This window comes from Ursus maritimus, unplaced genomic scaffold, assembly GCF_017311325.1.
Source record: "Ursus maritimus isolate PB19 unplaced genomic scaffold, ASM1731132v1 scaffold_18, whole genome shotgun sequence".
NCBI classification, from domain to species: Eukaryota; Metazoa; Chordata; class Mammalia; order Carnivora; family Ursidae; genus Ursus; species Ursus maritimus.
In genome coordinates this window covers 35,699,532-35,726,796 of record NW_024424230.1, presented here as the reverse complement: position 1 = coordinate 35,726,796, position 27,265 = coordinate 35,699,532, and the positions used below count along the sequence as shown (strand labels likewise).

Sequence of the window (27,265 nt, the reverse complement as noted above, 5' to 3'; positions counted from 1 at the left end):
TCGTTTTATTCTGAACTTAGGAAAAGATCACACACAACTCATGTAAAGATTAGATAGTGGTGTTAAGTATCTATGTTTTGGGTTTTTGTTTCAATATCTTAGAATTACATTTACAGGGATAGATCTAAATTCTCCCTGTTAGTATTAACTAACTATAGTACCAGCTACTTTTTTCATATACCCTCAGGAAAACACCAACTGAGATACCTGGTATTTAAATATAATTGTATATGACTAACAAGAAGAGATAAATAGAAGTTTTTTTAGGTTAGGTCTAAAATTGTCTTTTAATTTCTAAATTTTGTGGCCAAAAGCAGGCTTATTTTTTTACTAGTGACAGTTTTTATCTTTTTAAAATTCAGTTTTATGTTGCATTCCCAAGTCAACACAAGCAAAGTTTCCGAATTTTAAATATGTGTTTAAACTTCTGCCTTTGGGCTGATCAAATACCTGACTTTTGGACAATTGGAATATAAAGGAGTAGTTGGGTAGCAGTATGGCTACCTTCAAGCTTCTGTTTAAAACTCTCACTTGGACTTCTGGATTTTGCAGGGAGCATACTCCTCTGCTAAGATTCTGGTAAGCGCTGTGTTGTTTCCTCATGTCCAGTCAATAAGAACTTCACTATTCCCACGAGCTTCCAGGGTACCTCTAAAATGCACTCTCTTGTCTAGGATAAAAGTCCTCATTAGAGAGAATGTTTAAAATATTGCAGGCATACCAATTCTAAAAAATTTATAAACTTTCTAATCAGTCAATATATGTGAACCAAATATGTTAATATTCTAAGCATTTCCTTGAAAACTATAGTACTTAAATTCATGAGAGAAACACTCAGACCAGCCAGCCTTAGTTTTACCTGGGGGAATTCAATAACCTCAATTAATACGTGAGCCTTCGGGCTCACATAGGCAGTATTAACTTCAATAAAAGCAGGAGAATACATTCCACCTAGACAGTCCTTGGGTTAAACTGTAAACAGAACCCTCACTCAAGTCTTTATAATAAGGTCCAAGTCTGAGAGACACAGTCAAAGCTGGGTAAGAGATGCTCCCTCAAGGAGAATTCAAATATTTTACTTTAGCTAGTACACAGTTCTGGCTGTTGCTTCAGCTACTTTACAGTCAGAAATGGCATTCCTCAAATTATGTGGTCAGACAAACTTAGATGTTGTGTCCAACCGAAAGTAAAGCTAGTCGTTTTAGCAGTGAGAACAAGTGGCATGGTCCTTGGTCTACAGTTAAGACAGTCAGTCTGTCCCACTGTCCCTTTGTCAAATACAGTCAATCCCAGTCATGGCAACAAGTATAATGAAAGAAGTTAGACTGCCCATCATGTTTCATTTTCATGTGCAAGGGGGTCTTTATTTTACTGGTTCATACTATAACAATTATTACAATTGATTTTAGATATGGAGCCATGTTCTAGCCATCATAGCATTTCATACTACATCAACAGAATAAAAAACTATCACCTTTTTATCTACAGAGCAGAGAAAAATAAGTACACAGCTGTGGCTTGGGGGTGGGAGTTAAGAACAAAGGGAACAATTTTAAAGACTGCTTCTTTTTTTTTTTTTTTTTTAAGATTTTATTTATTTATTCGACAGAGATAGAGACAGCCAGCGAGAGAGGGAACACAAGCAGGGGGAGTGGGAGAGAAAGAAGCAGGCTTATAGCAGAAGAGCCTGATGTAGGGCTCGATCCCATAATGCCGGGATCACGCCCTGAGCCGAAGGCAGACGCTTAACCGCTGTGCCACCCAGGCGCCCCATTAAAGACAGCTTCTGTTATTTAACCCAAACAGCACATGATTGAAATCAGGCAACTACATTGTTCTTTAAAACCTTACCCTTCTATCCAAAAGAACTACTCTAAACTTAGCCATGTTATTCAACATGAGTAAGATTAATGCCTTCAGATTTCCATTGAGCTAAAAGTATGTTGATATATACTATTCCATTAATTTTTCATTTAATTCATCAGTATTGTTGAGACACAGGTAAAGAACATATTTTTAAAAATCTTTTCATTATTTTTTCGACCCATGGTCAGTTGATCAACCTTAAGAGATGAGTTCAAATGCCTTTCATCTTTTCGGTAACATTTTTTCATACCATTGTGTAGAACTTATGATATTACAGTTAGTGTCTCTCTCTCCCACATTAGATTCTGAGTTCTACAGGGCAAAGCTGTATCCTCATGTTTCAATTCTCTCAGCTTCTGGTATGTATTAAACAATGCATATTAAACAACGCATTCATTCAAAAACCACAGAAACTGTATTTGCTTTATTAAATGGAAAAGGGGTATTTATTTGGCTATATTAATTGGGCTTCTGACAATTTAGGTCCATAAAATCTTGATAAGCTGAGGAAGAGTTCTGGACTAGGTATTCTTGGGAAACTACAAACTCTGAGAACTTATTCCTCTTACTGGTTACTACAGTTCAAGTTCAGAATGGTGGCACCATTCTTGAAACCGAAGAAACATCCAACTTTTCCCCTAGACAGATATCAAAGAAATGTATTTCAATTCCTGTTTCAACCCTAGTCAACAGGTGATGGCTGCACGAAGCTTTGATTTTGATGAGGCTTCACAGAGACATATGCCATAAGCCAGAGACAGAGAAACCAATGGGATAAAGGGCATGTATGACATATATGTGTCGTTCTTGCTCTAAAAAAAAGGTGGCATGATTCAAACAAAATGAAAACTTGCAGAGTTCTTCGATAAACTATTCAAGGATCGGAAGCACCTGATGATACAATTTTGAGTTTATAACTAAAGTTTGTTAGTTCTTATTGACTACCTTAGCTGGTATATCTTTCTAGAGAGTAAGACTACTTATTTTTTTAATCTGCTGATCTCTGGGAACAATTATTGAAATCAGGTTTCAGTTTTATCCTTTAGGAAACAAAAGTACATTGTGCAGAAGCATTCTTAGAGAAAATACAAATTACCATTTCATTAAGTAGCATACAACGAAACAAGTCTATACATTCTTAACACTGCAGTTTAATAACAAATGAGGTTTCTAATGAAGAGTTTTAAAGTGCCTACAGGATGCTATCATATCCATATGATGCAACAGAATGCTATCATATCCATATGATGCACTGACTAATGTAACAAAAACAGAAACCAAATCAAAGTTGAAAGTAAACATGAAACAGGAATATTTTAACCAAATGATGCTTATGCTGGCACTAATTTTATATAATAAAAGTAACTACTTAGAATTTGTAAAATGACAGCAAACAAGCACTTAGTAAATCTCCTCATTGTATCTAATCTCATTAGAGTATTCAAAGGTAATTATTAAGCTGCCAGAAATACATCTAGTGGATATTTTATTTCATATATTACTACGACTAAGTAACATCTGAAAATAACATTGTATACTTATTGCCCTGGATTATTTTAAAGATTTTATTTAAGAGAGAGAGAGCGCGCATGCACACAAGCAGGGGAAGGAGCAGAGGAGAGGGAGAGAAAGAATCTGGAGCAGACTCTGTGCTGAGGATGGAGACTGATCCAGGGCTCGATCCCACGACCCTGAGATCATGACCTGAGCCAAAATCAAGAGTCAGACGCTTAACTGACTGAGCCCTGCCCTGGGTTATTTTATACTTTTTAAAGGTTTATTATTTATTGGACAGAAAGAGAGCACAAGTAGGGGGAGCAGCAGGTAGAGGGAGAGGGAGAAGCGGGCTCCCCGCTGAGCAGGGAGCCCGACGTGGGGCTCAATTCCAGGACCCTGGGATAATGACCTGAGCTGAAGGCAGACGCATAACCAACTGAGGAACCCAGACGCCCCGCCCTGGGTTATTTTAATTAGCAGCTGTTTCACTGTATAACTATGAGGATTTTTAGACTCATTTAAATAATATAGAACTTCTAAAAAATTCACACCAAAAACACTTTTTGTTTAAAAAGATAGGTTTGGGACATCTGGGTGGCTCAGTTGGGTGTGTTCTTCAGCTCAGGTCCTGATCAGGATCAAGCCCCCAGTCTGGCTCTCTGCTCAGCGGGTAGTCTGATTCTCCCTCTCCCTCCTCCCCCTGTTTATGCTCTGTTTCTCTCTTTCTTTCTCTCTCTCTCTCTCTCTCAAATAAATAAAATCTTAAAAAAAAAAGACAGGTTTTCTGTTTAAATATTATTTTCAAGTCACATGCTTTGAAAGAGATATTAGCCTTAAAAAAAAACAACAAAAAAGTCTATGCCATAAGAAAAAATTACACTTTTTCAGTCAATAAGCTCAATCATTAGCAGTTAGCTTTTTATTGGTTCCTGGTGGGAAATATTACACGCAACTGGAAAAAAGAGCTTTATGCGACTGATGTAAAATTTCACCACAACCGTAACTATTCTGTCCATCAATGGATATAAAAGCAAGAAACCAAGGATAAAGGAACTAGATCTTTCTTCATCATGCTAGCCAAGACATGGAGACTAGTCCAAACAGGGAGAATGTTAAGCCCTAATAATGCCATTTGCCTCAGGATAGAATATTTAGTGCTACCAGCTAGCTAGGAAAAGGAACTGAACATGAAGCTCACCCAAGATCCTACATAGCTCAAATACCAGCTCAAAAAGAAGAATGAAAACAGTTTAATTTCCCTCCATTAAGCACACTCCAGCTGCAGTATATAACCAAGGCATCACTTCCCACCTTAGGGCAGTTATATAACTGGATTCCGCAAAGAGATTTTAAGAAGAGTTCAAACAGCATCACTAGTGCTCTATTAACTTGGCCCATAAAAATACAAGACTTTATAATTTAAATATCAAGAGCTGGAAAAAGGAGACAATAAATACTACTATTAATGCATGATTTAAAACCTCTTAAAATCTCTCATCTGATGTGTATTTCCACAAGTAAAATGAAACTTTTTCCTGAACAAAGAAATACGGCTTTAAAAAGATGATAAACTTAACCAAACAATACCAGTACAACTTAATTTTTCTAGAATATCCGAATTAGCTAATGGCTCTAAATAACAATTTCACTTAAATTCAAAATTTCAGTTTTGTACCTTTTCCATGGTGCATGGAATTCAAATGTGAAATGTATAATTCTAAAACTCATTTCACATTCCACTTTAAGTCAATAATTATTAAGATAATTATTATCTTTACCACAAAGGCACTAAAAATAGTTTCCATTTTTGATATCATTGAATAGTTGGAAATAAAATCACAGGGATTTCAGCAACAAAAATGGCTAAACCTGTGGTGGTTTAACTACACCAAGGGCTAGTGAGTCTTTTATATCGGGTAGATGATGGACAGACCCCAGACTGCATTTCAGTTTCTCCTTCACTCTACCCACCTCTGAAGAATTGCAAGACATGTGCTGGACAGAGAAATGAAATAAGGAAATATGGAAGAATTTGCCAGGGTGGAGAGTGGGGTTCATTAAGACTTGGAAGAAGACAGATGAAAAGCATTTCTTGGCTTGTCAAGAAAGCACAGTATTTTTAACAGTTGCTTTTGTTGGAGCAAATCCTCACTCCCTCTAACGGCTTCTCATACAGGAGAAGAAATCTCTTTGAGGTAAAGTGTTGGATGCCTGGACCTGTGATGCACAAAGCAAATCTGGAACCTGAGTGTGGGTCGGAATTACCTAGAGGGCTTGTTAAAAAGATATATCACTGGTTCCCATCCTGATTTTTCTGATTCAATAGACCTGGAGCCCCAGAATTTACACTGCTAACACGTTCTCAGCTAAGGCTAATACTGCTGGCCTATGGAACCCCTAACTTAGAAAAAATATGCTAGTTTCAAAATGAAAGTAAGCTTTGGGCAATTCTAAAAGTTGTCACTGTATTTCATTCCCACTAGATTGAGAGAAGACATGCAGTTGAATAATCTCTGTATATCTCAAAAGGTTTGACATTTACTGCCTAGAATACCCTTATCAATAGTTCATTCTAACTCTACTTTGTGTGAATGTAAGTACTGCTCTGAAAAAAACAAATGGAAATCAAAGCAGAAACTTGCACAGATGTTGGTACACCCATGTTCACTGCAGTATTATTCACAACAAAATGTGGAAGCAATCCAAGTATCCATCAACAGACAAATGGATAAACAAAATGTGGCATATCCATACAATGGGATACTATTCAGTCCTAAAAAGGACACATGCTACAACATGGATGAACCTAGAAGCCACCATGCTAAGTGAAAGAAGCCAGTCACAAAAGGACAAATATTTCTAATCCCACTTATATGAGGTACCTAGAGAAGTCAAATTCACAGAGACAGAAAGCAGAATGGCAGTTGCAAGGGGCTGGGGAATAGGCAGTTATTGTTTAATGGGTAGCGTTTCCATTGGGGAAGATGAAAAAATCTGAAGATTCATGCTGGTGATGATTGCACACCAATGCTAATCATCAATGTACTTAATGCCAGAGTACACTTAAAAATGGTAATTTTTTTGTTACATGTGTTTTGTTGTTGTTGTTGTCATTGTTGTTGTTGTTGTTGTTACATGTATTTTACCTCAGTAAAAGCAAAAACAAACCCGGGTGTAACATCCTTTGACAAGCCCCCTCCAGCAGTGCTGGTTTTTAACTTGCATACTTGCACAATATTATAATTTCACTATAACTTGACATGTGATCCAAAATATGAATTTGGTAATCATGGAGCTGCTTACAGAACGTATCAGTGTAACGGGCATCATCAGTGTAGTGGTTAAGAAGCCCAGGCTCAGGGCCGAACTTGGAACTGGATCTGAAGCCCAGCTTCACCATGTGACCTGTTCAGGGTCACAAAGAATTTACACTGTGTCCTAGTTTCCTCATCTGTAGAAGTGGATAATCAGAGTATCTATTACAAAGGATATATGAAGTGCTTAGAACAGTTTCTGGTGCACAGGTAAGCAACATATGTGTGTGAACTACCATTATTGTACAGTACAGACTATAATTTGCTTTGTAGGGCACCGTTTCTCAAAGTGCAGTCTTTTCTCAAAGCGCATCAAAATCATCTGGGTACCTCGCTTAAAATGCAGACTTCTAGATCCCAAATCTTCTGAAACAGCATCTTTGGATATAGGTTCCACTATGTAAAACCTGCTACTGCAAAGGGGAAAACTGGGTGGGAATGAATGGTTAACACCTAGATTCAGATAAAGTGACCACAGGACTTCCAGGAACAGAGGAGACCCAGGAGCAGTGGTCAGAGGACGACATTTCCTCAACTTTCTAGACGATAAGAATCACAGAAAATTCTGATTTAGTAGGTAGGTGCCCTTTCTGAAAATGTCCCAAGTGAGTCTTATCAAAGAAGTTTGACAAACACTGCGCTAGAGATTCCCACAGATTTTTAGTATTCCCCAATTCTGCTTTAAATTCAAGATGTGGTGAGGGCCTGTGCTCCAGAAGCGCGAAGTACCAAATGAATCTGTCCACTCAAAAGCACTTCGGTATTACTGTGCAGGTCACAAAAGAAGAGGTGATCCTGTTCTCTCCCCATAAGGAACTTGCTGAAGAATGAGCTGTAAAACCCATACTTTATTATCTCATTACCTGGAATTACAAATTGTGAAGCACATCATGGACTTCGAAGTTGGTCTAGAGTTGTGGTTGTCAAAAATGTGGTCCCTCAACTCAGTGGCCATCAGCATCAGATTGTTAAAAATCTAAACTATCAGGCCTTACCCCAGAAGCTCTGGGAGCGGGGCCCAGTGATCTGTAGTTTAATCGCCCTACAGGTGATTCTGACGTTCGCTTAAGTTTGGGAACCACTGGCCGAGCCAAAGGAATCTCCTCCAAGTTTCTGCACCATAAAGTCACTGAATACTTCAGTACTCTGCTTCCTTCCCAGTCCATTAATCTCTCCCCTCCCACCGCACATTCAATTAATCAGATTCACTGAAATCATCTACACATTTCAAAAACAACATAAAACTTTATTAAGAACGTCTTATATTGTCATCAGATACAGCCAAAAAAAACGGGTAAATAAACAGGGAAACTTCATCTTCCCATGTGCTATTGCCACCTCAGAACAGACTTGTGTGCGGATGGCTGGAATTACAGACGGCAACAAATGCTCTGTATAAATAAATTCAGTAACACAACGCTCCCTTTCTATACAGAGAAGAACTGGGTTTACACTTTAAAAAGCTTTGATATAGTGCAACAACTATGAAACAAGACTACATCTTTAGGAGCTATTTCTTAATAGAATACAAAGCAGTTTTGTAGCTTTACGTTATTTCATATAATACAAATTTTCAGAATGGAAAATTCAGAAAGGGCATTCTAACTTTCCCAACTAATTTGTACTTTTGAGTTTTTTCTTTCTAAAGGTTTCTCAGAGCCGGTTCACAGTAACTATACTTTAATAGACGATCTGCTCATCTACAGTGACAACTGACAACCTAGTTTTGTTCTTTTAATTTTGCAAATCGAGATAACCAGGTCATCCCACCTTTTGCTGATTCTGAAGAAATTCTTATAGAAAAACCCTGATTCAGAGTGCAAGTGAGAAGAGGTACCACAATAGCTGCATCTGGACTGGTTTTCCTAGAGGGGGAGTTTGGCTATTGAGCACAGCTGATTTTCTCAGACTCCCGGGTTCCCCCAGGTGGTTCTTTTACTTACTGTAGTGATGGAAGGAGCAGAGGGAACGCCAGGGGATCTGTTCAAATTGCCACTCCAGACAGCTCTCTGCACTGTTTGTGGAGAAAAGAGTGATGGTATCCATTCAAACCACAGCACCCCTACCGCAAGTGTGGTGACATGCTTTTCTCTTGAGGGGCCAGGCCAGACCGCACTCAAAGACGCATGATTTGCCTCATGTACATACACAGTGGAGAAAATGCTCATGATTTAGAGTTTGGTATTATAGTACCCCATCTTACCCCATTTCTTGAGAAAATCTAAGTCTACCTTTTAGAAAGGAAGACTATTTGCTGCTAAGGCTTACCATGTTAACTATCATAAGGCTGAAAAGATAACTTCTAAACCAGACCATATTACTTGTGTTTACAGTTAGTGAATTAATCAACAGCTAAAGGTTTGTGGAGGATTGGTCAAAGGGTGGGACTGGGGGTAGGATTCAGGTTGAGTACTATCATTTATCACAAATCGCATCAAGCTCTTTAAAAAAATAATGCATTTTTATCATAAATATTTAGAACAGATACTGGCATTAAAATCAGTATCTAAGTCAGAAGTCTGTCTTAAATGGTGAAAATATTTCAACAAACTTCTAATAATTCAAATCTTCCCAGGAGTACATAGTTTATAAATTAGCTTTAAATGGAAAAAAATATATTTTGAATGGGTAAATCACCACTTTAGCAGATCATAAATAAGATCAAGACGTTGAAAATAAATTAATATACACGTTTTTGCTTTCACTTTAACAAGAAAAACTAACTTAGATGGTATACTTTTATAACAGGTATAACTAGGTTTTTATAATTGTGCATTGGTTACCCCACCACCCCCATGCTGAATCTTCTTCTTACATATCCTACACCTAGGGACAGAGGTACACTAGACAGACAGACACCCCAATGTGTGAGTCTGGCTGCTGCACACCATTTCCTTAGAGTGATGTTACAAATGCTGGTCAGGATCTATTAGTAATTTGTCAACCACATTACAAATTAAGTACATTCATGGTTAAGTGGATTAGGTTCCCAGGTGAGCTTTCTGTGGTAGTGTTTACAGGGAACTTAACTTCTATTGTTTCTGTGAGAAAATCCGCCCAGAGTCCTAAAAGTTGACTAAAGACTTTGGACTATAAGCCATATATGGATGGGGACTACTAATATGTGTCTATGTTTTGGAGAGAGCTCAAACCGTTAAAAGCACTGTTTCCAGAGCTATTGGGTACTAAAAATAAATATCTGCCTTCTCCTTCACATATAAATTCATTTTAACTATAATTTCTAATATTGAGAACAAAAGAGTGAAGCCATTCAGACTAGTGAGACATAATTGGCTTGTGGGATTTAAAAGATGTTTTATTGACTATCTAGTTTGAATCTGCTTACAAGGCAAAGAAAAATGTCTAATATGTAACGAATGAAAATAATGTTTATCCTAAGTCATTATTGAGTACAAATCCACAGCTTAACAATGTGATTTAAAAAGAAAGCAGGAGAGCATGCAACTGCTCTAACACACAGGGTTAGAAATAAAAGGTAAAAGTACATTTGTTTTGGTAATTCTAAATATACAAATATAGCATTTGCCAGATCTACCCTGTAGTGTAGCACTGCTTAATTTCCAAATATACAGTCATTCAAAAACCTTAAGGAAACATTAAAAATGTTCCAGGCTACTTTACTGAACTTCAAGGAATATTGTGTTGAGATTTTAGAGCTAAAAATACTATTGTTTTTAAAGTTAAATGGCTAGGCGAATAATAAAAGTATCATTATTTTATGTTTCTTTTAATCCCCTAGATGGCTTTATGTTAAAGGGATCGATTATGTTAAAAGGAGACTGATTTGAAAATAGCAATCAGCTCCAGAATCAAAGTTGTCCTCTTGGTAGAAGGTCAAATTTTACATTTCTAAAGCATTTTCATATTAACCTACTCAAATAATTCTAAACAGTTTGATCAAGGGGGTCCCTATTTAACACTCCTTTTATTCTACACTGGCAGCTGGAATGGAACCCCTACAGTACTATTGTGGAAAAGTTCTCTAAGCTTGAATCTGACCCTTACTTTAGTATTAAATTACTGACCTCTAGGGAATAAGGAATCAAAGGCATTAAGAGGCACAGAACTGATATTTTGGTCAGGGAGAAGGGTGAAGATTAAGTTGGAACATTTAATCACTTCTACAATCAAGGCCTAACTATACCATAATAAAGTCTCTACCAACTCTTGATTAGTTCTCACCCTTTAGGAATTACATACTTTACAGTGATTAGATACTGAAGAAAATAAAGAAAAATATTTGAAAATACATGAAGAAATAGAAACATGGAATTTCTCACAAGGCCCTGGATCAAAAAAATTTACAAAAGGATCTTTTGAAAATAATCACTATTTGTGAGCTTATTAATACACAGAGATCATCACTTTGTTTAAACTAAGTCATGTTAACTTACCAATAAAATAGTAAACAAACCAACATTTTAAACAATTTTATAAATTACTTGTCACTTCTTTTGTTAGTCATCCTCTCAGCCATATACAAAAATAACGCTACAGGACTGTCCACCTAACCTGTCTCCACTTCTTGCAAAGTCCTGGGCCCTGGAAAGAGACTGGTCATCAATCTTCACTGTAGATGTCTCCTGCAAAGGGCAGGTGCATGTGGCTTCCAGTGACATTGGGCAATCGGGATAAGTCTGGCAGGCTCTGGATCCGGGACCTGAGTTCTTTGCGCACCAGGGAAACTCTGGCTAACTTGCGCTTGTATTCCTGTAACATCAAACCACTTTTATTAGCATTCTTGGAGTTGAGAGAACTATCTAGCTAATACTCTGCATAAAATCTGGTCTTACACTCAGTTAATGCTGAATAAAAAAGGATGATTACAATGTTAGCATTAGGATCAAAGGAGGACTTCGGAAATATACTGCAAGGTAAACTCTATTATTATGAAAAACCACAATCTTTTTCTTTTTTTGAGAGTATGAGCCCAAGCAGGGGTCGGGGAGGGGCAGAGGAAGAGAATCTTAAGCAGGTTCCACGCCCAGCATGGACCCCAACTCGGGGCTTGATCTCACAACCTGAGATCATGACCTGAGCTGAAATCAAGAGTCAGATGCTTAACTGACTGAGCCACCCAGGTGCCCCAAGAAACCACAATCTTAAACAGTTGTCACACATCTGTGAAAAGAAGACTAATATATTAATATACTTAACCTCAACGTGTAAGATTTTCAGGCATCCTTGGATAAGAAAAATTTTTCACAAACCCATTATTTTCAATTGTGAATGTTGGCAACAAAGCACAGGAGCATTATCAGTACCTTTGAGTTTGTCTCCAATAGAAACAAGTTGTATAATATTACATTACAGTTTTTTAAAGCTATCTTGAAATATTGTTTATGTATTTATTCATTTGCCAGAGAGAGAGAGAGAGAAAAAGAGAGAACAAGCAGGGAGAGTGGCAGGCAGAGGGAGAAGCAGACTCCCTGCTGAGCAGGGAGCCTACTTCCTGGTGAAAACTATTTTTAAAAACCATACTACCATTTAAAGCCTCTGGAAATGATCCTAAAAGCAAAGAACATATGAAGAAACATCCAGTCCAGAAAAATCCATTAAGAAATGCAAGCGTCTGTGGTCTCTAAACCAAGATGTTCCCTCCCCCCGCCTCCCAGCTCAGCAAGGCAGACTCCTCTCAGACCACTGCAATAACACAAGGATCACTCTCTCGCAGCTCCCAGTCAGAGGGCTTTCTTCCTGAGAAGGACAAGATATCAGCATTTGTCATCCTACCCCCCAGCATCAGCTACCTGTTGCTAAGGCTGTCTCAGGACAGTGTAGTTAAGGGCCCAGGGGCCCTTCAATCAGCCCCCATTGGTGAAACAGAGGCTCTACCTTGGATGTGGGAAGCCAAGAATACTGGGGCACTGAAAACCCTTGCCCCTGGCTCAGGAGGTGATGGTCTAATCAGAAAGGGAAAGCTGAGATGAACACAGGTTGCTGCACCCCTCCTCACTCTCACTAAGAGCTCAGCTCCTATAGCAGAGGTAACACTCAAAAAAGTTTACCACTGTCCGCATCCCTAGTTACAGACCCCCGACACAAAAGATTTTGCCTGACAGAAGCAGGCAGTAAAACAGAACCTAATCTCTTCACATTTTAGTTACAACAACAAAGCAAGAAGTTCAAGTCTAAGGGTACCGTCAATAACAGTGGAGGCTGTGGTAAAAGGCAACTAAGAGATTCGTAATAGAAGCTAAACTGTAGGTCAACTAATTTGCAGGAGAGAACTAGGGAAGAAGACAGCTGGAAGGTAACTTCCTGGTGTCAGAACAAATAATCTAACACTGACCTCAGAAAGGAAATCAGTTATCTCAAAGAGATATCTGCACTCCATGTTTATTGCTGCATTATTCACAGCAGCCAAGATATGGAAACAACTAAGTTTCTGTCAACAGATGAAGGTATAAAGATGATGTGGTGCATATATATATATATATATATACACACACACACACACACACAATGGAATATTATTCATCTGTAAGAAAAAAGATAATTCTGGCCTTTGCAAATGGATAAGCCTAGAGGACCTTATGCTAAGTGAAATCAGTCAGAGAGAGAAAGATAAACACTGTATCTCACGTACATGTGGAATCTGAAAGAAAGAAAGGAAGAAAGGAAGGAAGGAAGGAAGGAAAGGTGAACTCAATAGAAACAGTAGAATGGTGGTTACCAAGAGCCGGGATAGCAGGGGGGAGATGGAGAGATGCTGGTCAAAGGGTACCAGCCTTCAGTTATAAGATGAATAAGCTCTGGAGATCTAATGTACAGGATGTTGACGATATTTAATAATACTGTGTTGTGTACTTGACATTTGCTGAGAGGGGACCTACGTGTTCTCACCACACACACACAACTATGTGATGTGATGGATGTATTAATTATCCTGATTGGGGTGATCATTTCAAGAAGTAGACAGGTATCAAATCATCACACTGTACAGTTTAAATATACAATTTTATCTGCGCATTTCCCAGGTGTACCTCGGTAAACCTGGGAAAAGCAAATCGGTCCTCATCCTATTAGTAAACCAACACTGCCCCCTTACCCCCCCCAAAAAACTCCACAAAAAAATCTAAGCATGAAAGAGAAAACAAAACTTGTGGGTCCAGTGGCACACATGTACTGTATCAGGGAAAGTCAACCTGATAAGTCAGTCAATAGGTAAAGCCAGTACTGGTTTTTTATTTTATTTTTTAAAGATTTTATTTATTCGACAGACAGAGAGAGAGCATGAGCAGGGGGAGCAGCAGGCAGAGGGAGAGGGAGAAGCAGACTCCTCGCTAAGCAGGGAGCACGACATGGGGCTCGATCCCAGGACCCTGGGGTCATGACCTGAACTGAAGGCAGATGTTTAACCAACTGACCCACCCAGGTGGCCCCAATACTGGTTTTTAAAATCCCTTTCCTAATCTTCTCATTCTTTTCTAACTAAACCTGTATTTTGCCAAAACAGCTTTCAAAAAATTTATTTTGGGGGCACCTGGGTGGCTCAGTCATTAAGCGTCTGCCTTCGGCTCAGGGTGTGATCCTGGTGTTCTGGGATTAAGCCCCACATCGGGCTCCTCCACTGGGAGCCTGCTTCTTCTTCTCCCACTCCCCCTGCTTATGTTCCCTCTCTCACTGGCTGTGTGTGTGTGTCTCTCTCTCTCAAATAAATAAATAAAATCTTAAAAAAAATTTATTTTGTGTTTAAACTTAACTTTTTAGTCCTAAATGAATTTAATTCTGTCCAGCTCCAAAGAAAGGGAAGAACTTGAATTTTAAAATTTAAGATAGGGGCGCCTGGGTAGCGCAGTCGTTAAAGCGTCTGCCTTTGGCTCAGGGCGTGATCCCGGCTTACCGGGATCGAGTCCCACATTGGGCTCCTCCGCTATGAGCCTGCTTCTTCCTCTCCCACTCCCCCTGCTGTGTTCCCTCTCTCGCTGGCTGTCTCTCTGTCACATAAATAAAATCTTTAAAAAATAATAATAATAATAAAATAAAACAAAATTTAAGATAAAAAATTCCCCCCGAGCAAAATCATTAAGAAATTAAGCCCCTTCCCTTAGCAATAAATACTGAGCTGATATATACTACTTCTACTGCCAATGTATAATATTGTTTATTCTACCAGTATGAAAAACTTTTGATGCAAATCAAAACCACAAAGATATCACTTCACACCTACAATCATGGCTATAATAAAAAAGACAGACAAGGGGCGCCTGGGTGGCTCAGTCGGTTAAACGTCTGACTCATGATTTTGGCTCAGGTCATGATCTCAGGGTCATGAGATCAAGCCTCCACATTGGGTTCCACACTAAGTGGGGAGTCTGCTGGAGATTCTCTCTCTCCCTCTGCCCCTTCCCCACCCCCAAACCCCACTCACACTCTCTTTCTCTCGAATAAATAAACCAAAAAAAAAAAAAAAAAAAGACAGACTATAACAAGTGCTGACAAATGTGGAGAAACTGGAACCCTCACACACTGCTGGTGGAAATGTAAAGTGGTCTGGCAATTCCCAAAAGACTATACAGAGTTACACTATAACCCAGCAATTTTACTTCTAGGAATATACAAAAGAGAAATGAAAATGTATGGCCACACAAAAATTTTAACATGATTGTTCATAGTAATTCATAATACCCAAAAAGTAGGGAAAAAAATCCAAATATCCCTCAATTGATGAATAGAGAAACAAAACATGATATATTTCTACCATGTAATATTATTTGGCCATAAAAAGAAAAAAAGTACTGATATATGCTACAATATGAAACACCCTTGAAAACATGCTAAGTTAAAGAAGCTAGCTAAACAGACTATATATACTGTATGGTTCCATTTACATGAAATCTCCAGAAGAGCCAAATTTATAGAGCCAAGCTTAGGGGCTTGGGGTGGGATGAAGTGGAAATGGTTAAGAAGTTTCCTTTAGGGTTGATAAAAATGGTCTAAAATTATAGATTGTAGTGATGGTTGCAAAATCCTGTAAAGATATTTAATAATTGTACACTGTAGGAGTGCCTGGTTGACTCTGTCGGTAGAGCGTGTGACTCCTGATTTGGGGGTTGTAAGCTGGAGCTCCCTGTTGGGTGTAGAGATTACTTAAAAATAAAATCTTAAAAAAAAACACAAAAAACTTGTATGTTGTTACATGGTATGTGAATTACATCTCAATAAAAATATTAAAGGGAGGGGAAAAAAGGCTGAGAAACTCAATGCCACAAATAGTATTGTTTCTTTTTTTAAAAAGATTTTACTTATTTGAGAGAGAGAGAGAAAGAGAGATCATGCTTATGGGGAGAAGCAGAGGGAGAGGGACAAGCAGACTCCACGCTGAATGCGGAGCCTGATGTGGAGCTCAATCTCGTGACCCTGAGATCATGACCTGAGCCAAAATAAAGAGCCAGACGCTTAACCGACTGAGCCACCAAGGCACCCCCAAATACTATTGTTTTTAATGCGAAATGGATTCCAAGTTCTGCTACTTTACTAAGAAATTCAATTAAAAAAAAAAAAACCACATTCAAGGATAAGGGTGAGCCTGTTATTCTAGGTGCAGTAAATGCCAAGCTCATACAATATAAACACTCTCCAACAAATTCCAACCTGCCTTCTTGAAAAGACCAATCTGTTAATGAAAATATTACACAAAAACCAGTCATGAACATGAGTGATGGTCAAAAGTGTCAAACAAAATCAATGCCATAGAAAATAAAGACATTGTTTATCATAACCTACTTTCTATACATCACCTGTAACTTACAACACCCACTAATTTACATACCAACATTTTAGATGTCAGTTCGACAGTCTTCTGACTTGAGATTCTAGCTCTTACTGCATATTATTTTCATTTTTCAAACAAATGCACCATTCTGTTATTTGATATTGAATTTGAGTGTCTCAACTGCTCTATTCCATACTTGAGTTAAACGTTTCTTGAGTATCTACTACAGAAAGTACCAGTCACTATGCTGGGAACACAAAGATGAATCATAATTCTCACCTAGAAGAACTCACAATTTAATGGGCATGCAATCAAATGAGTAATTACAATAAAATATGATGTATTCCATTAGAGGCAAAAACCACTTTCTGTGACATACCAGAACTGGAGGATGGAGGACTTTGCCACTCTGTGGAGTTCAGGGAAGATTTTCAGAATTGAGGAGAAGTGAGTACAACATAATAGGACATAGGAACAGCAAGATAACAGGGCAGTGAGGAAGGATAAAGAGCATGATATGAGCATGCCAATTCACTACCAACACAGAGCACGGTAGAAAGTGAAGAAATTAATTCCATTACCAAATACAATCACATTTAAGAGGATGACCCTGAGGAAGAAACCCAATTAGGAGTTTACTGCAAATGTCTAAGACAGACAGACTAGGGCCTGAACCAAGCCAGTAGTAGCAGAGCACTTCACAAATTACACTGTATGTCAAGCAGCAATGCACTTTACAAACTACGCTGAACGCATCCAACACCTTACTTCAAAAGACAAAAACAATTTGTAGTAAGAAAAATCAGCAGGACTGGTTGTAGTTGATGTAAAGAACGATGAGGTTTCAGGCTTGATGAGTGGTTGGATGGAGGGGCTATTATCTGAGATAGTGAAGATGGGTAGAAACTCCTTTGGGGAAGATAAACAGTTCAGTTTTCAACACGTGAGGTGTGTTATCCTTGGGACTTCTAGTAGAAGGCACTTGGAAATGTGGTTCTAGCATTCTGAGCAGGAAGTAAGATGTGGGCTTCAGAGGCAGCAAATAAAAATCTACCTATAAACCATGATATGTGCAGGAGCCCATTAGGCCTGTATGAGTGCATACATAGAAATGTTTCTGAGCCATCTTAAACCACTTTGCTTCACCCTTCCCCCACTCTATCTTCTGTATATCTACCATCAGCCAAGATATTGTTAAACTTTGCTTTTCGTGGTTTCAGAAAAAAATAAATGTATACTGAACCTGCCTTACTGAATTATCCATCATACCACGCCACATCCTATGATTCTAATTACACCAAAATATGGCATGTGTCCTCCCATTCTTGGTTGGGAATCAGACATACAAGAAAGAGAAGTAGTCTAATGACAGAAGGCAGAAATGTTCCTAGTATTAAAAAGGACTAAAAAAAACAGTGAAACTTAATCAGAAGGCCTATACGTGGAAAGGTCTGAACTTTTTTTCTTAGGAAAATACAATCTTCCCAACAGATTCTTTTGTTACTATGACTATCCAACCCTCAGAAGAACAATATACCATTCACATCCATTATGTGAAGAACTCAGTAATCATCCTTAACCAACTCAATATCTGCTCTCCAAGTTCTTATGCGACAACTCAATACAAATCGGTATAATCTGAGATTTCAAAAAGGTCCACTTAAAGCATTTCATATGTGAAAAGTTTAATGGATTCCCACTCCTTAAGTGTGGGCTGCACATGGTGACTTATTTAAAAAGAGTACAGTATGAAAAGGGGAAAAAATCAACTAACTTTACAGTAGAGAAGCCTGACAAACACTGCCTCAGCAAGGCGATCAAGGGCACATCAACACTGATAGGTCATTTGATAGTAAGTACCCTGATAAAATGTGACGAAAATGGCACCTGACCTCTGTGTCTTCCTGTCGTCCTTCCTCCCCGCCACCCCCTCCTCCCAGTCTAATTTTTTGAGGAAAGCGTTAGACAAATCCCAACTGAGAGATATGTCATGAAATCCCTGAGCAATATTCCCCCAAATTATCAAGATCATCAAACACAAGGAAAGTCAGAAAAAGTGCCACAGCCAAGAGTCTAAGGAGACATGACAAATAAATGTAATGTGATAACCCAGATGGGATCCTAGAACAGAAAAAGGACATTAGGTAAAATTTTAAAAAATCTGAATAAAGTATGGAATTTAGTTAATAAAAACTGGTTCACTAATTGTGACAAACATACCATACTAATATAAAATATTAACAACAGGGAAACTGGATATGAGGTACAATGAGAACTCTCTGTACTGTCTTCACAGCTTTTCTGTGAACTTAAAATTGTCTAAAATAAAAATTTTTTTAAAAAATCTAATGGACAAATTAGGGGCGCCTGGATGGTTCAGTCATTAAGCGTCTGCCTTCGGCTCAGGGTATGATCCTGGCGTTCTGGGATCGAGCCCTGCATCAGGCTCCTCCGCTGGGAGCCTGCTTCTTCCTCTCCCACTCCCCCTGCTTGTGTTCCCTCTCTCACTGGCTGTCTCTATCTCTGTCAAATGAATAAATAAAATCTTAAAAAAAAAATCTAATGGACAAATTAAACATTTCCCTAGATTACTGAAGTTGTTTTACATACATTCTTATCTTAATCTTCACAAAAATCCTGCAACAGAGGTATCACTATCCCTGTTTTACAGATGAGAAAACTGAGATTTAGAAAAATTAAGCATTAAATTGCTCAAGTCAGAAATGCCAGATGCCAGCCATGCAACACATTTTATTTAATAACATTCACCAAAATTAATGAAAAATAAACTAATAGATCTTAGTTATTCTTGGACAAATGCTACAACAATCACCATTCAAAATGCTGATACAATCAAAAACTACTCAAGATGTTTTGGAGAATTCCATTTATATTAAATTATCCACATTCTGATACAGATTTGTTAAGAATATTGCAGAATGATCTGCAATTTCAGACTCCAAATAACATATTAAAGCACTACACTAAATTTATTAACAAATAATGAGGAATTGTATTAAACCTGCTCTGAACACAAAATTTTTGTGGAGCCAAAAATGATACAAATTTTTCTTCAGAATCTTTTGTCCAAATTATTCCTTTTACCTGCCCAGGATCTGCATCCAATTTCTATTCATCCTTCAAGTGCCAGCTCAAATCCCCAGCCCTCCAACTGAACTTTCCCTGATTACTTCTCCCACACTGAACTTTCACTACTACCTGATCATTCAACAACATCTTGCTCTGACATCCTACTGACTATTCACATACTACACATATAGGATACACTAAAAAGTTAATGAACAATGAGAACACCAAAAAATAACAGAAACCAATTCTAGTCACCTGAATAGCTAAAGCTGTTTTACACACACATAGATTTCTTGAGAAATACAACATTCATAAGAAAATGCAGATCTTTTTCTTCATTAATGGCTTAGCTACAACCTTTTATTTTTTTAAGATTTATTTATTTTAGGCGGGGAGGGGTAGAGGGAGAGAATCCTGAAGCAGACTCCCCACTGAGCGGTGGAGCCTGAAAAGGGCCAGGCCTGATGCACTCCGATCCCATAACCCTGACATCATGACCGGCCGGAGCCAAAATCAAGAGCCAGCCACTCAACTGAGCCACCCAGGCGCCCCAAAAATTATTTTTGAAAACAGCATACAAATCAAATGAAAAACTTACCTGAGTGCTTTTCTACTAGGAACAAATGATATTTAAATTAACTAGAGAACCAACTTTGCATCTTTTCCCTCTACAAATTCTGCTCTTTTCCATTTTTTTTTTTAAAGATTTTATTTATTTATTCAACAGAGATAGAGACAGCCAACGAGAGAGGGAACACAAGCAGGGGGAGTGGGAGAGGAAGAAGCAGGCTCATAGCAGAAGAGCCTGATGTGGGGCTCGATCCCAGATCGCCAGGATCACGCCCTGAGCCGAAGGCAGACGCTTAACCGCTGTGCCACCCAGGCGCCCCTGCTCTTTTCCATTTTAACCACCTGTTTAGCCAAAAGCTATTTACATTTTAAACGAGACACATCATAAATCCATAACTATTTTTTTAAAAGTAGTCTCTACACCCAACGTGGGGCTCAAATTCATGACCACAAGATAAAGAGTCACCCACTCCACTAACTGAGCCAGCCGGGGCCCCTGTAAGTCCATAACTATTATGTACATAGTATAATTCAAGTAGTGTATGTGTTACATACCCAAAACTCTACAAGAGATAGGCTTTTCAGAACCCCAGGCTTGATCCTCAAACTACCTCTCCCAACCTTTAATCACTATTTTCCAAACTTCAATTAACTAACTGCCACCTTTTATTAATTCTTCACAAGTCACCTATACTGTTTATATAGCATTTTCCTTTAAACCAACTCACTAAGAGCTTCATTCTAAGAAACAACATCCATATAATCTCAGCTTTGTTGTGCTACTTGGAATTTCACTCACACATTAACTACTAGAATAAATGTTCTCAGGCAGCACCGTGGCAGGAGTAGCACTTAGAACCAAAGATTTACCTCATTCCCATCGTTGACATGAGTCACTTTACATCTTCACTATTTCCCTCAGTTAACAAGGCCCATATTTCTGTCCTTTATTTGCTAGAACTATGTGTTGTTTCCCAAGGGCTGAAAACTTTGATTACCATGTACTTCGACATTAATGAATTATGTGTGATGACTTGTGCACACTGAAAGTGGGTTAGAGCTAGCCTGAAATCTGACCTTTGGAAAACCTTTCTTTACAACTGAATATATATTGTCTGATCATCTCCATTTTGGAAGACCTCCTTTAAGACCAGACACTGCCACAGAAACTTTTCCTACTTTAGCCTCACGCTAACTTCCTATGAGCCACTTCTATTAGTTATTTCTGAACTTAAATACTATTATACTGTTTACTAGTCTTCGAATCCATAATTAGGGTGAAACACACTTTGTGTCCAGCAGAGCACTGGCTATGAACAGATCCCTAGTCAATACTTCTGGACATGAAGTCAGAAGATCTGGGTGCAAGTACTGCCTCCTCAATCTACTACCTGTGTGATTTTGGGCAAGGACTCCCTAAGATTATCTAAGCCTCAGGTGTTTTCTTTATAAAACAGGGACACGTATTTTATAGGGCTGTGAGGATTAAATAAGTAAATGTACAAGTTTTCAAATTATGAAGTGCTATATAATTTGTGATTACCATTCTGGGATGGTACCAGAATCATCTTGCACTAAGAAGAGTAAAGAAAATAAAAGTCCCCAAATTTGGAGTTCTTGTTCATTTTAGGGCTAAGATACAGTTGTTCTAAAATTCCAATTGCTTTAAATAAATGTTTTAACTATTTCTGAATTTAAATATTTATATGGCTGTTTTCTTACAGATGCTACTAATAATTCCACTCTCAGGTCATACTTGACAGTGACTTTTAAAAAAAGACTTGGGAGAATTTCAGCTGCATCCACATGTGGTCATTTAAAACTGGGCAACAACTGCAAGCATCAGGCCTACCATGTTACAGCCCTTCTCCCTATCCACTTTCTGAGAGCTGCTGTAGTGGGAGGAGGAATGCATCAAGCAGGAAGCCCAATCCCCATTCTACTGAGCAAGCTGTGTAGTGTTTGCAGGATGCAAATCTGAGCATAGCCCAGGTTTCAGAATGCTTTGAAAACAGGGCTTTGGGAAGTCATTCTCTCTCACTTTTCATTTGTAAAATCGATCTTTATGGTCCCTTTCAAGAACAATGTGATGGGACTGAATAACACCCAATAAAAAGATATGCTAGTAATTTTTTTTTCAGCAAAGGAAACAGGGAACATCTGAGCATGATGGTTAGACTTTCCCCAACAGTATTTCTTAGCGATGGAGATAGTGGTGTAGTATATCCATGACACCTTATTTCCGAAGTATTTCCAAAGGCATATCTATGCAAATACCTAAGCAATTTAATTTCTTCCTATGTATCTCAATACATTTATCCTTGGTCTGAAATCTGATTCAGTTCTATTTAAAATTAATGTTTTTATCATTCTTGCCAGTCTTCATTGTAACTAAATATTTGAGAATTAAAATAAGTAAATTCTTGGGTGACAAAAGAACAAATTAGTGTTGAAGGTAAAGTTAGTTATCTTCACTCAAAATAGTACTGAGGCGTAATTTTTATATTATAGAACCCAATCCTCACAATCTTGATTCCTTTCATTTGTTCTCTTGCAGACCCCTAAGTGGTTTTGTTCTTTAACGTGTATTTCATTATGACCTTTGCCTCTCTTAAAATGTTAACATACACATCTTTCTTAAGCCTCTGTCTTCAATATAAGCTTTGATTCTTATTTTTCAGGATTCACTATACTTGACTTTAATTTCATTACCCTGGGGTTGGGGCTCTTTGCTAGGATAGATAGGAAAAGTTAACTGAAGTTGATCAAGACTTAAAAAAAAAAAAATTGCACAGGGTTGTTTTTTTAACAAGGCCAAAAAATTCCCTGATGTTAGGGACTTTCTCAGACTGTGAGTAGTCAAGTCTATTGCCATCTCCAGGAGAAAGAGGGCAAAGCAGATAAAGATATTCAGTGGTTTGCTCTAACTTGTCTTCTATAAATACCCAAATTTGGCTTGGGATCTAAACCTGCTTTTGATAATTAAAAAAAAAAATACATAAATGCAGCCATCAAATCCTTTATTTCCTTTCACATCACTCCTGATGAAGCCATTTTTCCTTGACTGTGTGCACAAGTTTTAGCATTTAGTGGGAAATACTTCAGTGTAAATAACCTCTAACACAACCTCTGACATCTTTCGAAGGTTTACTCTGATTCTCTTAAATAAGTTTTCTAAAGGCAGATGCAATCTAGCATATTGTGATCCTAACTAGAATTTTGATGTGCTTACTAAATGCCAACCATTGTTCTAAGTGATTCATTTAATCTTCATAGGTATAAACTATTATTACCCATGCATTACATATAATGAAATTAAAGCACAATTAACCACTGATTAAGAAACTTCTCCCAAAATCAAGAGATTAAGGAGCAAAAAGAAATTCATACCTAGACAGTCTGGGTTCAGAGTTCTCATGCTTAACCATTATGCTACCCTTTCATATCTTGGAGTTATTAATGGGATGGGTATTCTGAGGAAGTATGTTATTCAACTGAAAGTTACTCTACATCAAATACAGGATCACCACAGTGGCAGGACTAAGTCTTGTCCGTAAAACAAAATCCTATAAACAAGCAAATTGTGACTTTTATTAGGTAGTCTAATTCTGCCGTTTAAACATCCCTCGAATTCCCAGTAGTGGAGAGTTGTCCTTTTCTTACGAATAGCATATGGGCCTTAAGACTAATTTTTTTAAACACAAAAAGGACCAATAATAGTAAAAGCAGCAACAACACGGAGAAGACACAGGGAAATGACACAAGAAAAGGAGCTAGTCTACTCAGGAGTGATGACCAATATTCCAGGAAAGCAGAACCTGCTGATATAAATTATCAGTTTTGATTTTAGTTGGGAAGAGGCTGTCCAGGAGCTAATAGCATACAGGCTAATTCTGTTTATTAAACAACTTAAAAATCAAGTTGGGAGCAGTAATTTAAGTCAGTGAGCTATAACAATCAAGTTAATTTTTCTATTCTATTTCTACTGATATTTAAGTGAGCAAGTAGACTTAATTATGCTAACTTTATTTTCATTTTCTATGTGACCTTTCAGCCTCACTCCCTCAGTACATATTATCCAGTTACTAAAGAATCACACTATCTTAGGGTCATAAAGGTCAGCTCATCTGGTGTTTAACAAATTGGGTGTCTCATGGAACACTGTTACACAAGGTTTTAATAGGCAGAACATAAGTCAGAGATTATGAGCTGTTTTGGGAGCAAAAATAGTTTCTCTGCTACATCCCTCCTCCAACCCTTAACATGCTCATTTCAGAGCAAAGCTCCAAGAGCAAAATCTGATTTACAGCATTCCTCAAAATCACTGAAATACATTTTTGCTGAATACATCCTACCCATTTCCCAGGGCTAATAGTTTATATATAGAATACAAACAATAGACCCAACGTTTCTGTTGTCCTGGTCATTCAACCTCTTTACCACTTCAAACAGCAAACTCACTACTTTAACCTTCACTTTCGAAGAGTAGTTTCATTGGATATAGAATTCTAGGTTGGTGAGGTTTTTCTTTAAACACTTTTCACTCCTCTTCCCTTCTTGAGTGGTTCTGCTGAGAAACTCACTGTAATTCTCATAAGATGTCTCCCTTGCCCCTACTGTTTCTTCCAAGGTTTTGGCTTTGGCTTTCTGAGATACGCTTAAGTGTAGACTGTAGGTTTTTTTGGTATCCTGCCTAGTATTTGTTCTTGCAATTTCTTAGATCAGTGATTTGATGTCAGTCATAATTTTGAAAACTCTTGGTCATTACTTCTTCAAATATTTCTTCTGCTTCAATTGTTCTCCTTGTGTTCCAAGCACATGTGTGACATCTTTCCAAATTATCCCACAATTCTTTCAATGTTCTATGTTGGGTTTTTCCCCCTTATTCTTTTTTCTTTTTGCATTTCAGTTTGGAAGTTTCTATTCACCTATTATCAAGCTTACTGATACTTTCCTCAGCAGTGTCCAGTCTACTGAGGTGACCATCAAAGGCACTCTTCATTTGTCAGTGTTTTTTATTTCTAGCATGGTATCTACTTTTCCATTAGAGTTATTAACACATCAGTTAAATTCCAAAAGTTGTGTCCTACATGAATCTGCTTTGTCTCCTCAGGCTGTTTCTTGACTTCTGGCATGCTTTGTGTTTTTTCAAAAGCTGAACATGATTGTAGGTAATGGGAACTTAGATAAACATCTTTATTGTGAGGTTTTACCTTCATCTGGCCAGGAGACGGGTTGTGTCTGCTGTAGATATGGATGGCAGAGGCTTAAACTCAGTACTTTATTAAACAGTCCTTTCACATTAGTGAGTTCTAACTGGCAGAATGGTCTTGTCACCTATACCATATCCACTGGTCCTAGTTCTACCCTCTTATCTAAACCCAACTCCTCTCTTCTGATAGTTTTCAAACTATTATCTGATAGTTTCATGTGAAGACAGGTAGCAGCACATAAATTATGCCTGTCCCCAGGTCTGATCTTTGATATCCCCATTTCCTTCAAATGTCCTCCAAAGTACTGTTTCTATTTCGTCATCCAGGCCCCTGCCTCTGAATACACTGCAGTTAATTCCTTTTGCTAACGTGGAATCCGAAGCTGAGTAAGAAACCCATCAGTGACTGAACCAGCATCCAATAAAACAGAATGTACTTGCCATATAACACTTAGTGTATCTTAACACTATTTATGCCAGCTACGTCACCATGCTAACTGCTCCATGACTACTGCTTCCTCTCATGAAGTGATGCCAAGCCAGGTCCTGACCATACTGATGCAGTGAGCTTAGGAGGAACTGACTGTGGAAGTTTTTAAGCAGAGAAAGCAATGCAAGATTCCCACAGATCCCCATTCAATTTGCACTGGTTATGGAACAATGGTCATTAAACTCTGAACAATTATTAGTCTCAGAAGTGGCCCTAAATTGAAGTTGTAAGCAAATCGGTGTGCATGTTGGATTTTTCAAAGCTGTTGGCAACTCAAAAAAGGTTAAGAATGTCCATATTCTTCTGGTATTCTATATCTTTCTGATTTTCATCAACACTTTTTTAAATTAAAAAACCCTAAACACACTTACATTCCCACAAGTCAAATGGTAACTACTATCTCATTAGGAATTAGAATACAAAACATTACTGTGGCATGTTAGGTCTAGCAACTAATAGGTCACCAAACTTATCAAGTTTACAGATAATGAGCTGCCTTACTATCTGTGTGCATTTTGTTATGTAAATTGTTTTAAAATGCATAGTTAAAAAATAAAATGTATTGCTTATTAATCCTAAAAACCTCCCAAGAATATCACTTTATATTGGAATCAAATGACTGGATCTTAGAAAGTTTCCAAGAAGAAAAGGCTTTGCTCTGAAGCAATTAACTTTCTCCATAAACTGATCTAAACATGACCAGACTTAGGAGATGCTTTACAAAGAATTCTGCTTTAGGAAGTTAAGTCTGACAGAACTCTTTCTATGAGATGGTTAGTATGAATGACACACAGTTCTCCATAAATTTTTCATTGACTGAACTACATGAGAGGTTTATATTTTACTGAAACAAATCCGATGTATGCAATGGTATTAAAATTATCTAGACTTAAGTTCTATTTCTAACACAAATCTTACTTCAAAAGCAAGGAGAGAATAAATTAGATGGCATAGTTACCAGTAACACCACTCCCCTCATAAATTACAACGGTGTACTGAAGGAACTGGACCTAGGCAATAACTTTTATTAAACAAATAACTTAAATATTCTTGATAGTACATCTCTCCACAATTTCGTCACAGACACCTAGTTCTTTAAAAAAGTCCAATAAGTATAACTTATTTACCCAATGTGGATAAATGGTCTTTTTTTTCCCCTCAAAGTTCCACTCCTATCTGAAATGAAGGAAACAAAAAATAAATGCTGGCCAGCAGCTGTAAATGTTAAGTTTAGAAAATCACTTGCACATCATTTTTTTAAAAAATCAAAGTGAACGTACACAACTACTTAAAAACTTTTAAAAGAGTGGAACAAAATACATCAAAATGTTAATAATAATTGTTTTTAGTGGTTGGTGTAAACTCATGAATGCTTTTTTTTTTTTTTGTATTTCTCAGTATTTTCCAGATTTTTTTCTTTTAAGCAGGCTCTCATACCCAATGCGGGGCTTTAAATCACAACCCTGAGATTAACAGTCAAATGCTCT

The 27,265-nt window shown here is 37.8% G+C and overlaps 1 protein-coding gene across 2 annotated transcripts in view; it reads right to left on the bottom strand.

Annotated features, from left to right (window-relative positions):
* Window positions 1-7,898: 7,898 nt before the first annotated feature.
* RPRD1A (regulation of nuclear pre-mRNA domain containing 1A) overlaps window positions 7,899-27,265 on the bottom strand; it is a 72,769-nt gene continuing 53,402 nt past the window's right edge. Inside the window, exons 7-8 of one of the 2 annotated variants that reach the window (XM_008691290.2) lie at window positions 11,211-11,408; window positions 7,899-8,691 (exon numbers count right to left, since the gene is read on the bottom strand). In XM_008691290.2, coding sequence (XP_008689512.1) covers window positions 11,259-11,408 — 150 coding nt within the window. In that variant the 3' untranslated portion in view covers window positions 7,899-8,691; window positions 11,211-11,258. Of the gene's footprint in view, window positions 11,409-27,265 lie in introns of both variants that reach the window. The other variant, XM_008691282.2, reaches the window with a different exon arrangement.